Source organism: Bombina bombina, chromosome 4 (genome assembly GCF_027579735.1).
Source record: "Bombina bombina isolate aBomBom1 chromosome 4, aBomBom1.pri, whole genome shotgun sequence".
NCBI lineage: Eukaryota > Metazoa > Chordata > Amphibia > Anura > Bombinatoridae > Bombina > Bombina bombina.
The window spans coordinates 1098173446-1098187665 of NC_069502.1; the positions used below are offsets into that span (position 1 = coordinate 1098173446).

A 14220-nucleotide genomic window follows, 5' to 3' on the forward strand; every position below is an offset into this window, starting at 1 on the left:
CAGTATGTCGGACTTTACCCTCAGCTAATTGGGTAATGTCCGTTTTACTTGGGTAATCCTAGGATTACCCGGATTTCTTACTTTACTCGTAACAAATATATACATTATAGCCTTTTCCATTCAAATACCTTGTCATATACCATGTACCTTTTAACTCTTATAATTTTTTATTTTTAATATTCATATGAATATTTTTATTAGATATTGTATATATATGAGTGTAACACTTTATTTTAATGTATTTATGTTGTGATTAATGCAAATTTTGCTCTAACCCTTTAAGCAAAAATTTAGTTTGGCCTTGTTTACTTGTTCAACTTGTAATACGCGTGCAAGTTAACTCAGGCGCAATATTTCAATATCACACACTCGCTAACATTAATGTGCAACTTGTAATCTAGCCCAGATTGTGATTGACCCCACAGTTAAAAGCATACTTAAATATTAAAGCAATATTATTGTAACAATGTTTTATTTTATTTATTTCAGATTTTACGTGGACAATTCAACTGAAGTACTATATGACAGATGGTTTTACTGTGAAGATCTTGGCACACAACTTGTCCCAATAATTCAAGAGTGAGCAATTATACCTTAGGAATACCAGGAAATTACAATAATTAAAATGTATAATGGTAGAATTCTTAATTAAAGCAAGCACAGGATTTGGTCATCTTTAACTGTCTCATATTCAATGAAACAGGCCTGGACTGGGACCAAATATAGGCCCGGGCATTTAAATCTGGAGCAGCTCACATCAGTTAGACCTCTGTCAGCTACGTAGCCATAATAAATGCAATTTCTGATTTTCAAAATATCAGATTGTAACAGCTTTCCTATTGTTACCCATATTAAGAGAGGGTGGGGCTGTTATATAACACCAAGGCCCAATGGGCATTTGTCCTGTATGGCTTATGTCCAGGCCGGGCCTGCAATGAAATATTAACTGAAAAAACAATTGATAAAATTGTGCTCTATTATTATTATTATTATTTATTTATAAAGTGCCAACAGATTCTGCAGCGCTGTTCATAGGCAACAAAGATAAAAGGACAGTACAATATGAGACACCAGACAAAACTTAACAAACAAATACAGGGGGAATTGTGAGCCCTGTTCCCATGGGAACTTACAATTTAAATGGGTAGGAGGGTGAGAAACAGGAAGTGGGGATTGCAAAGGTGGGAATGATGTTAGTGTGAAGTTAGATGAGGGCAACTATTAGGCAAGTGGAATTCATTTGTTACTGATTTGGTGATAGGCTTCCCTGAACAAGAAGGTCTTTAGGGAGCGTTTAAAGGAGGAGAGGTTGGGGAAAAGTCTGACAGCTCGAGGAAGTGCGTTCCAGAGGGTTGGTGCCGCACGAGAGAAGTCCTGTAGTCTAGCATGAGAGGAGGTGATGGTAGAAGAGGCAAGGAGTAGATCGTTGTTGGATCTTAGGGGATGGGCTGGAATATATTTGTTGATGAGTGAGGACAGGTATGGGGGGGCTGCATTGGCAAGGGCTTTGTAGGTCAGAGTGAGAATTTTGAATTTAATTCTGCTGTGAATGGGGAGCCAGTGAAGGGACTCACAGAGGGGTGCGGCGGATACAGAGCGTTGAGAGAGGTGGATTAGCCTAGCAGAGGCATTTAGGATGGATTGAAGGGGTGAGAGGCAGGAGAGAGGATGGCCAGTTAGTAGGTTGTTACAGTAGTCAAGTCGGGAAATTACTAGGGAATGGATTAGCTGTTTAGTAGTTTCAGAACAAAGAAAAGGACGAATTTTGGAGATATTGCGTAGGTGGTTGCGACAGGATGAAGAGAGCGATTGGATGTGGGGTATGAAGGACAGATTGGAGTCGAGTGTAACTCCTAGGCAGCGGACTTGGGGTGATGGAAAGATAGTGGTGTCACCGACAGTGATAGTAACCTTATGAACCTTATACACCACAATAGTTTAGCAATCACAAAGAGATAGTTAAAGAAGGTAAATGTTGCCGTTCCACTTCAGGAGGATTTCCTCAGGGAAAAAAAGGTACTTTCATGATGTCAAAGGTCAACAGCTGGAGCCAATTTACTCACATGTGCCAGAGCCTCAACAGCTCTGAGATTAGTGCTTGGTATAAAATAAATTTCTTCCACTTTACATTAAAAAAACATATAAGGCAAAACTATTGCTAAGATTTACTAACTATAACATTATATGTGAAAATAATTCGGAAAAAAACAAGCCACCAAACTCCATCTCTGACTATATTTATACTTTTCTATATTCCAACTGCTACCACTTAGTTTCTGTGTTTGAGTAGAGTCAATCACAGGTAGGGTTGCCACCTCAGCCAGGTTTTCCTGGAAACTTATGAGTTACACATGCGGTAGGGTGTGCAGGGAGGAACATGTATTGTGCTGTTTATCAGCACTATTCATGTGATGTCCAGAGACACAATCCATGTTCCGCCCCCCTTACCCTGCAGCATGCCTAACTCATAAGTGTCTAGGAAAATATGGCTGAGGTGGCATCCCTAATCACAGGTAAAGGCAGCATTCTCTAACTGACCTTTTAAACAACATGTGGTTGAAAATGCTAGACATCTCTTTTTGTCTAAAAAACTCAAGATTGCAGGACATTTAATGTACATGTTGCTGACATAAACTATATCACCTGATTGCTCTTTCAATCCAGAAAAGCAGAGTAAACAATGGAGTTAGATATGCCATGTAAGCATTTTATAACCCAGCTATATGGCTCTGTTTATTAACCACATAAACAATGCCAATAATCTTCTTCTTCTAACTTATTATTAGTAGCAGAATAAAAAGTGCAGGTTGTGTTATCTTTTGCGCTACCTTGCACATGTAATACCAGATTGTGTGCTATTCTAAGGGGATGGGGGAACATTTTAAACAGTGCATCTTAACATTGGCAAAACATTTCTAGAACACACTCTACTTTTAATGGTGAGTGCAAGAAGCACTCTTTGCACTCTGAAGTAAACCATTATTATCATTATTATTAAAGGGACAGTCTAGTCAAAATTGAACTTTCATGATTCCGATAGGGCATGCAATTTTAAACAGCTTTCCTGTTTACTTTTATCATCAAATTTGCTTTGTTCTCTTGATATTCTTTGTTGAATGCTAATCCTAGGTAGGCTCATATGCTAATTCCTAAGCCCTTTAAGGCAGCCTCTTATTTCAGTGCATTTTGACAGTTTTCACCGCTAGACCGAGCTAGATCATTTGTGCCATATAGATGATATTGTGCTCACTCCCGTGGAGTTGTTTATGAGTTAGTACTGATTGGCTAAAATGCAAGTCAACAGAAGTGAAATAAAGGGACCGTCTGCTGAGGCTTAGATACAAGGTAATCACTGAAGTAAAATGTTTATTTATATAACAGTGTTGGTTATGCAAAACTACCCAAAGGGTAATCAAGGGATTATCTATCTTTTAAGCAATAAAAATTCTGGGGTAGACTGTCCCTTTAATGATGTAGCAGAGAACTGCATGAATATCTCCACTACTTGCGCACCATCGGCTTAGTTCACCCTTGGCTTAGCGGTCAAGCATTATGTAACATAAATTTGATTGTGCACCCCCAAGTCTATTATGTAAGGGATTTAGCGAACCCGCACTACTTTTTGAGTGTAATCTAGACCTAAACTGAAAAATATTTTATTTTAACATAAACCCTTACTAAATTTGTTTATAAGAACTAGTTTTCTCTTGTAAGGTGTATCCAGTCCACGGATTCATCCATTACTTGTGGGATATTCTCCCTCCCAACAGGAAGCTGCAAGAGGATCACCCACAGCAGAGCTGTCTATATAGCTCCTCCCCTAACTGCCACCTTCCAGTCATTCTCTTGCAGCTCTCGACAAGGGAAGCAGCTAGAGAGATGTGGTGCATTAATGTAGTTTATCTTCAATCAAAAGTTTGTTATTTTCAAATGGTACCGGAGTTGTACTATTTTAGCCTCAGGCAGAAAGTTGAAGAAGAGTCTGCCTGTGGTCTTTGATGATCTTAGCAGGTTGTAACTAAGGTCCATTGCTGTTCTCACACATAACTGAAGAGATGGGTAACTTCAGCTGGGGGAATAGCGTGCAGGGTCTCCTGCTCTAAGGTATGTGCAGTTTTAAATTTTTCTAGAGAAATGATAAGCTAGAAAATGCTGACAATACCGGATTTATTTAAGGTAAGCCTGATTACAGTGATTTAATAACGACTGGTATCATGCTTGCTGTAAAGGGTAATATTTTTATTATTTACTTACATTACTGAATAGATATAACGTTTGCTTGAGGTGTATAAACCTTTATTTCATATTGGTGATAAAACTTTATTCTGGGGCCCAGTTTTTCCACATGGCTGACTAGATTTTGCCTAGGGATATTTTTTTAAGGCCCTCTCACTGTGAGTACAGGTTGGGTGGGGCCTATTTTCCATTAGTTTTTGCAGCTTGAGACATCCAGCTTCCCTGAAGGAGTCCCCTGAACATATAGGACCTCTCTAAGGGGTTTTTGTGCCTTCCAAAGTCGTATGGGCAGGTAGGGCCACAGTAGAGCTGTGGCAGTTTGTTGTGACTGTTTAAAAAGGTTTATATCGGTTTTTTTTTATCCAGTTTTGAAACTAAGGGGTTAATCATCCATTTGCAAGTGGGTGCAATGCTCTTTCAGCCTATTATACACACTGTAAAAATTTTGTAAGATTTACTGCTTTTTTCACTGTTTTAGCAGGTTCTGTGATTGTTTTTTTCTCTTAAAGGCACAGTACCGTTTTTATTTTTTGCTTGTTCAGTTATTAAAGTGTTTTCCAAGCTTGCTGGTCTCATTACTAGTCTGTTTAAACATGTCTGACATAGAGGAAACTCATTGTTCATTATGTTTAGAAGCCATTGTGGAACCCCCTCTTAGAATGTGTACCAAATGCACTGATTTTACTATAGATTACAAAGACCATATTCTGGCTTTAAAAAATTTATCACCAGAAGAAATTGACAAGGAGGAAGTTATGCCGTCTAACTCTCCCCTCGTGTCAGATCCTATAAATCCCGCTCAGGGGACGCCAAGTCCATCTAGCGTGCCCATTGCGTATACCTTGCAAGACATGGTGGCAGTTATGAATCATACCCTTACAGAGGTATTATCTAAACTGCCAGGATTGCAAGGAAAGCGAGACAGCTCTGGGACTAGAATAAATACAGATCTCTCTGACGCTTTAGTAGCTATCTCTGATACACCCTCACAATATAATGAAGCTGAAGCAGGGGAGCTTCAATCTGTGGGTGATTTTTCTGATTCAGGGAAGATACTTCAATCTGATTCTGATATGTCTACATTTAAATTTAAGCTTGAACACCTCCGCGTATTGCTCAGGGAGGTTTTAGCAACTCTGGACGACTGTGACACTATTGTAGTCCCAGAGAAATTATGTAGATTGGATAAATACTATGCAGTACCTACTTACACTGATGTTTTTCCAATCCCTAAAAGGTTTTCTGAAATTATTACTAAGGAATGGGATAGACCAGGTGTACCATTCTCTCCCCCTCCTGTTTTTAAAAAGATGTTTCCTTTAGACGCCGCTACACGGGACTTATGGCAGACGGTCCCTAAGGTCGAGGGAGCAGTTTCTACTCTAGCTAAGCGTACCACTATCCCTGTCGAGGACAGTTGTGCTTTTCTAGATCCAATGGATAAAAAATTAAAGGGTTACCTTAAGAAAATTTTTATTCAACAAGGTTTTATTCTCCAGCCTCTTGCATGCATTGCCCGTCACTGCTGCCACGGCTTTCTGGTTAGAGTCCCTAGAGGAGGCTCTACAGGTTGAAACCCCATTGGAAGATATTATTGACAAGCTTAGGGCCCTTAAGCTAGCCAATTCATTTGTTTTTGACGCCGTTGTTCATTTAACCAAGCTAACAGCTAAAAATTCAGGTTTTGCTATTCAGGCGCGTAGGGCGCTATGGCTTAAATCCTGGTCAGCTGACGTGACTTCAAAGTCTAAACTTCTCAACATTCCCTTCAAAGGACAGATCATATTCATGCCTGGACTGAAGGAGATCATTTCTGACATCACTGGAGGAAAAGTTCACACCCTTCCTCAAGACAGGTCCAATAAATTAAGGACCAAACAGTCTAGTTTTCGGCCCTTTTGAAACTTCAAGAGTGGTGCAGCTTCAACTTCCTCTAACACAAAACAAGAGGGAACTTTTGCCCAGTCTAAGCCGGTCTGGAGACCTAACCAGGTTTGGAACAAGGGGAAACAGGCCAAGAAGCCTGCTGCTGCCTCTAAGACAGCATGAAGGAGCAGCCCCCGATCTGGAAACGGATCTTGTAGGGGGCAGACTCTCTCTCTTTGCCCAGGCTTGGGCAAGAGATGTCCAGGATCCCTGGGCATTGGAAATTGTGTCCAAGGGTGATCTTCTGGAATTCAAAACCTCTCCCCCAAAAGGGAGATTTCATCTCTCACTTTTATCTGCAAACCAGATAAAGAGAGAAGCATTCTTACATTTTTTTCAAGACCTCCTAGTTATGGGAGTGATCCACCCAGTTCCGCAGGAGGAACAGGGACAGGGCTTTTATTCTAATCTGTTTGTTGTTCCCAAGAAAGAGGGAACATTCAGACCAATCTCAAGATCTTAAACAAATTTCTCAGAGTCCCATCCTTCAAGATGGAGACTATTTGAACCATCCTTCCCATGATCCAGGAGGGTCAATACAGGCACTACCAGTTTGTGGCTCTTCCCTTCGGGTTGGCCATGGCACCAAGAATCTTTACAAAGGTTCTAGGGTCCCTTCTAGCGGTCCTAAGGCCACGGGCTATAGCAGTAGCCCCTTACTCAGACGACATTCTGATTCAGGCGTCGACTTTTCAAGTTGCCAGGTCTCACACGGACATTGTTCTGGCATTTCTGAGGTCGCATGGGTGGAAAGTGAATGAAGAAAAAAGTTCTGTATCCCCTCTCACAAGAGTTTCCTTTCTAGGAACTCTGATAGATTCTGTAGAAATGAAGATTTACCTGACAGAGGCCAGGTTGTCAAAACTTCTAAATTCCTGCCGTGTTCTTTATTCTACTTCTCGCCCTTCGGTGGCTCAGTATATGGAAGTAATTGGCTTAATGGTAGCGGCAATGGGACATAGTGCCGTTTGCCCGCCTACATCTCAGACCGCTGCAACTCTGCATGCTCAGTCAGTGGAATGGGGATTACACAGATTTGTCCCCTCTACTAAATCTGGATCAAGAGACCAGGGATTCTCTTCTCTGGTGGTTATCTCGGGTCCATCTGTCCAAGGGTATGACCTTCCGCAGGCCGGATTGGACAATAGTAATGACAGATGCCAGCCTTCTGGGCTGGGGTGCAGTCTGGAACTCCCTGAAGGCTCAGGGCTTGTGGACTCAGGAGGAGACACTCCTTCCAATAAACATTCTGGAACTAAGAGCGATATTCAATGCTCTTCAGGCTTGGCCTCAGCTAGCTGCGGTCAGGTTCATCAGATTTCAGTCGGACAACATCACGACTGTAGCTTACATCAACCATCAAGGGGGAACAAGGAGTTCCCTAGCAATGTTCGAGGTTTAAAAAATACTTCTATGGGCAGAGGTTCACTCTTGCCATCTATCAGCTATCCATATCCCAGGAGTAGAGAACTGGGAGGCGGATTTTCTAAGTCGACAGACTTTTCATCTGGGGGAGTGGGAACTCCATCCGGAGGTGTTTGCACAGTTGATTCAGCTTTGGGGCAAACCAGAACTGGATCTCATGGCGTCTCATCAGAACACCAAGCTTCCTTGTTATGGGTTCAGGTCCAGGGATCCCAAAGCAGCGCTGATAGATGCTCTAGCAGTGCCTTGGTCTTTCAACCTGGCTTATTTGTTTCCACCTTTTCCTCTGCTCCCTCGTCTGATTGCCAAGATCAAGCAGGAGAGAGCTTCAGTGATTTTGATAGCTCCTGCGTGGCCACGCAGGACTTGGTACACAGATCTGGTGGACATGTCATCTTTTCCACCTTGGACTCTGCCGCTGAGGCAGGACCTTCTACTTCAAGGTCTTTTCAAACATGCAAATCTAATTTCTCTGCGTCTGACTGCTTGGAGATTGAACGCTTGATTTTGTCAAAACGTGGTTTTTCCGAGTCGGTCATTGATACCTTAATTCAGGCTCGAAAGCCTGTCACCAGGAAAATCTATCATAAGATATGGTGTAAATATCTTCATTGGTGTGAATCCAAGGGTTACTCATGGAGTAAAGTCAGGATTCCCAGGATATTGTCTTTTCTCCAAGAAGGATTGGAGAAGGGATTGTCAGCTAGTTCCTTAAAGGGACAGATTTCTACTCTGTCTATTCTTTTGCACAAGCGTCAGGTGGATCTTTAGTTAGAATCAAGCCTATGTTTAAACCTGTTGCTCCGCCATGGAGTTTAAATTTCGTTCTTAAAGGATTACTTTCTGTTATAATTTTTAAGCTAAACAACATATTAAAATTAATAAACATTAATTAAAACCTGCTGACCTATATTTTCTCCAAAACAAAGTTTCATAACGTTCTAAAAGTTATATCTTTTATTCGCCGATGTCACGTTATCCTGCCCACTATTTTCAGCACTGCATGTTCAAAATACTTAAACCAATAACTTTGTGTTTAAAGCGCCATTTTGAAACCTAGGTATTGTAAACGGATTGGTACAGAGCAAAGGATACCCACGGAGTGGGTGTGGAAAACAATTAAATTTGCAGACAAGATTTCTGATATACGGTAGAGATATGTTAATGAAATGCTATTGATAAAAAGCGTATTTGGGGTAGTTAGTTAGTAACAGGCATAGAAAATATTTACTTACAGTGGCCCTTTAAAGTTCTTCAAGGGGTTCAAGATATCAAGCTTTTATCTTGCAAAGTTCTGTTCTTGGTAGCTATCTCTTCGGCTCGAAGAGTTTCAGAGTTATCTGCTTTGCAGTGTGATTCCCCTTATCTGATCTTCCATGCAGATAAGGTAGTTTTGTGTACCAAACCTGGGTTTCTTCCTAAGGTGGTATCCAATAAGAATATCAATCAAGAGATTGTTGTTCCGTCACTGTGTCCTAATCCTTCTTCAAAGAAGGAACGTCTATTACACAATCTTGACGTGGTTCGTGCTTTAAAGTTTTATTTACAAGCTACTAAAGATTTTCGTCAAACATCTGCATTGTTTGTTGTCTACTCTGGACAGAGGAAAGGCCAAAAGGCTTCAGCAACTTCTCTTTCTTTTTGGTTGAGAAGTATAATCCGCTTAGCTTATGAGACTGCTGGCCAGCAGCCTCCTGTAAGAATTACAGCTCATTCCACTAGAGCAGTGGCTTCCACATGGGCCTTTAAAAATGAGGCTTCTGTTGAACAGATTTGTAAGGCGGCGACTTGGTCTTCGCTTCATACTTTTTCTAAATTCTACAAATTTGATACTTTTGCTTCTTTGGAGGCTATTTTTGGGAGAAAGGTCTTACAGGCAGTGGTGCCTTCCGTTTAAGCGCCTGCCTTGTCCCTCCCTTCATCCATGTCCTATAGCTTTGGTATTGGTATGCCACAAGTAATGGATGAATCCGTGGACTGGATACACCTTACAAGAGAAAACAAAATTAATGCTTACCTGATAAATTTATTTCTCTTGTGGTGTATCCAGTCCATGGCCCGCCCTGTCATTTTAATGCAGGTGTTTTTTTAATTTTTAAACTACAGTCACCACTGCACCCTATAGTTTTTCCTTTCTCTTGCTTGTCTTCGGTCGAATGACTGGGAGGTGGCAGTTAGGGGAGGAGCTATATAGACAGCTCTGCTGTGGGTGATCCTCTTGCAGCTTCCTGTTGGGAGGGAGAATATCCCACAAGTAATGGATGAATCCGTGGACTGGATACACCACAAGAAAAATAAATTCCAGATAAGCATAGATTTTGTTTTTACATATAAATACCCTATATTTATTTAACTTTTAAAACACAATCTCCCTTGCAAATATGTCTAGTTAAGATTTTGTAAAAATTCAGTGCAGAGTTGTATAAAAAGTCATTTTTAAACAAACCTTATACTGTTTGGTTACTTTTAACTAACTGCATTTTTTCAAGTCAGAATTGATTTTACAGCCAATCAGATTTGAGTTATAACTGGTCTTTTTAAAATGTTGCCTTTATTGCTATAAGCCACATTATAATGTATCTGTTATGTTATTAGAAATGTGTAAAAAATAATAGGTTTTTAACTTTTTTTTTTTTTTAGATTTTTCAATTCAAAACAATATAAAACTGGCAAACCTGATCCAGGTAAAATTTTTATCTTGCAATGTAGCTGGATTCAGTTAGATTGATATAAATGTTTTCCTAAAGCATGCAGTAATAAAATGAGCTTTTTGTTCTGTTTTGCAGAAAACAATTTGATTTTAAATGTTAATCTCCATACCTAAACACAGCAAACCAAGCAATTCCACAAGAACAAAGGAATAATTATCTATTCTATGTTCTGTCTTTATATATCATATTCATTTTTTTTTTGTAATTTTCAGCATTGTGCCAAAAATTAAATGAACAATTTGATCTCATGAAAACGTAAAATGCTAATTTAATACATTGCCATGTAACAAAATGCTAGTAGCAAAATGTAGGTGAGTGCACTAGTTATTAAAGGTATGTTAAATTAAAGAAAATCTACTGTGTGTTAAAAAAACAAAAAGGGACAGTGTACTAAAAAAAAATGATCTCCTTTAGGACCATATTTACAAGTGATGCACTATTGATAGCTCAGGGTGCAATATCATGGTGCTAAAATTAGAGCACACATTGATATGATATAAGTCACTCAAATTGTAGAGTTTTGCTATCATGGATACTATGATTTAATGATTTGCTGTGGTCAGTTATAGCCAGATATGAATGAGCTACTGGACTGATTTACGGAACCACAGGTTCATTTATGATAAAAAGTCAGGCTAATAGCACAATATTTTAGTGTACAATTACAATTCTCAATAAGACAGATGGATTGTTAATTAAGGAATACTAATTTCAAAATAAATAAAGTAATTAATTGTGTTTCGGCAGGTTTTTTTTTCTTTATAGGCCCTCCCATTTCAACATGTGTGGGGTTTGATTTGCCAATAATTGTTACTGTGGTAAATATCACTCCAACACCTCTGATGGAGTAAAAAATGTTAGATATACATGTGTTATGAGTAAAAAAAAGGAAAATGAAATTGTGTTATTTGTTGCTTTCATAAAAATTAGAAGATAATAAATTGATGTGTTAAAGAGATTTGTTAATGCATTTCACTTTGTAACTCCCTGCACACAAACCCCTAGGTGGCAGACCTACCGCACTGCCCAGTACAATTATCACTATACTTAACCCTTAACTACTGGATCCCCTAGCCACCCAGTGAACCTAACCCACCTAACCATGACTCCCCATGGCTCTTAACATCCTAACCACAAACCCATAGTGGATCTAACCACCTTAAAGGGACAGTTTACCCTGAATTTTCTCAACTTTAATTTGCTTCCATTGATCAATTTTACCTGCTGGAATGTAGTAAATTGTTTACAAATAGCTCCTCTTACTTTATTTTGGCATTTGAAAAGCTGTTTTTTTCTTGTGGTATCCCTACCTATTCTAAAAGTTTCTATACTTAAGTATAGGTTAAAGAAACCCTGTTTAAACATAGCCAGTAGAAAAAATTAGTTGTTTTAAGTATTGGGCTTTTGTTTACAGAGGTTTGATTTCCCTGTAAGCTCAACCCATTTTGATAGGTTGTGACCTCAAAGAACAAAGCCAGATTCTGACCTCAAAGAACAAAGCCAGCTATTTCAGATACAAAATTAAACCGACAGATTCTTGCACTGGGGCCCTGAGCTTTCTAGTTACACCTCTGCAAACAATAACAAAGTAAGCAAAACATTACACAAAATTACACAATAAACAACCAAAGCAAAAACAAAATAAATTAAACCTTACACCAAATTACACAACAAAAAGCAACCAAAACAAACCACAACTACAAAACAGTAAAACAGAACATCATTAAACATCAACAACAGATATTTATTATTTACCATGTTAAGTCTTCTTTTCTTTATCAGGTGACAATCCAACGATAATTCAAAAAAATTCATGGCTTAAAAAAAAAAAAAAAACTTGAAAAAAAGAAAAATCCATTAAAAAAAAAATAATCCAAAAAAGTCATGAAAAAAATATCCACTAAGCTATGAAAAAATCCAAATAAAGCCATTCAACAGATGCAACCCCCCAAACCCTCCAAAAAAGTCATAAAAAAAACTTCTTGTGGTTATAATGATGTTATTATCATCAGGGCCTAAAAGACATTTTCCTACCGTAAGGCACCTCCAACTAGGAGATGACCACCCTATAGCACCCCTACACCAAGGGATCCCCTAACACAAACTAATATCCAATTACAAAAAAATATTACAAAAAAAATTAAAATACTCCAAAAATTCCTGGGTATTTATTTATTAGTTGTATTTTAAGTTGTTGTTTTTTTAAATTGGGACTTTAGTTTAATGTTTAGGATGAGTATATCCCTTAGTGGGGGGTTCCTTAGTGGAGGGTGGGCGTGCCTTTGAGGAGTTTAGGTGCAGTGGGGGATAAAAATGTAAGAGTTTAGGTGTGGTTGAGGTTCTGATAGGTAGGTTAAGGAAGTGGTTGGGTATGGGTTAGAATGATTAGGGTGTTACGTTTTGGTTGGAGGTTAGGTACGGTGGGATCCAGCACTTAGGGAGTTATGCAGTGGTAGGATGTTGCAGTTAGTTACATAGAAACATAGATATTGACGGCAGATAAGAACCATAGGCCCAGCAAGTCTTTCTAATATTACCTAAAAGTATAAACTTATCTAGTTCGTAGGACAGCCATATGCTTGTCCCAGACATTTTTAAAGTCCCTCACAGTGTTAGTCATTACCACCTCTTGAGGAATTTTTATTCCATAAATCAATCACTCTTTCTGTAAAGAAGTGCTTCCTCAAATTACTCCTGAATTTACTACCCTTTAGCTTGAGATCATGACCCCTTGTTCATGAATTTTACATTTTATGTAAAATACCCACAGCCACAGTTTTACTAAGACCTTTAAGGTACTTGAAAGCTGCTATCATATCACCTCTTTCCCTTCACTCCTCTAGGCTATACATATTTAGGTCATTGAGCCTATCCTGGTAAAAAAAAAATGTTTAGACCATGTACAATTTTGGTAGCCCTCCTTTGCACAGATTCAAGTTTGTTAATATCCTTCTGAAGATATGGCCTCCAGAACTGCACACAATACTCAAGATGAGGCCTAACTAATTATCTATAAAGTGGCATACGTACCTTACTATTTCTGCTGAAAATACCTCTACCAATACATCAAAGCATTCTGCTGGCCTTACTCGCTGCAGTACTACATTGTTTACTAAGTTTTAAATCATCTGAAATAATAATTTCCAAGTCCTGTTCCTCATTTGTAACAGTCAGTAAAGTGTCATTGCGTCTGTAATTAACATTTGGATTTTTCTTCCCTAAATGCATTATTTTACACTTTGCTGTGTTAAACTTTAGATCCCAATCATTTGTCTAATCCTCCAATTGTTGTATATCACTTCTCATTTTGTCTACCCCCCTGGAACATCCACTCTGTTACAAATTTTTGTATCATCTGCAAACAGACATACTTTCCCCTGATGCCCTTTGCTGATATCACAGATAAATATGTTAAACAAAACAGGCCCCAGAACTGACCCCTGAGGAAGACCACTAGTAACAGCCCGCTCTGCTGAATGAATTCCATTTACTAAGACACTTTATTTTCTGTCCTTAAGCCAGCGGCCAGTTCACAATTTTAGGCCAAAGAGTTACAGTTTGTGAATTAGTTTGTTGTGTGGGGCGGTGTCAAATGCTTTGCTGAAATCTAGCTATGCTACATCTGCTGCTCCACCATTGTCTAATACTTGTGTTACATAATCAAAGAAGTCAATTAGATTAGTTACACTTTGTGGTGGGGATTAAAGGTTTATAGGGGGGACATGATTAGAAGGGTTAAGTACAGTGTGTCCCCCAGCATGTAAGAGTTATACACAGTAGGGCATATGGTGATTTGAGGGTATAGGGGGGTCATAGTTAAGGGGATAGCTGCAGTGGGGCCTGTGGCTAAGTGCGGTGGGGAGTTTCCTTTTAAAGAAAAAAAGAGATTTTAAAATACATTGGGTGCTTTATATACTATTTT

General features: G+C 39.0%; 1 protein-coding gene across 1 annotated transcript in view; it reads left to right on the forward strand.

Annotated features, from left to right (window-relative positions):
* The window catches only part of HAAO (3-hydroxyanthranilate 3,4-dioxygenase), a 288957-nt gene that overhangs the window by 206149 nt on the left and 68588 nt on the right, over nucleotides 1-14220 (forward strand). Inside the window, exons 5-6 of the mRNA XM_053712312.1 lie at nucleotides 490-579; nucleotides 10228-10271. Of these exons, the coding sequence (XP_053568287.1) occupies nucleotides 490-579; nucleotides 10228-10271 (134 nt within the window). The remainder of the gene's footprint in view (nucleotides 1-489; nucleotides 580-10227; nucleotides 10272-14220) is intronic.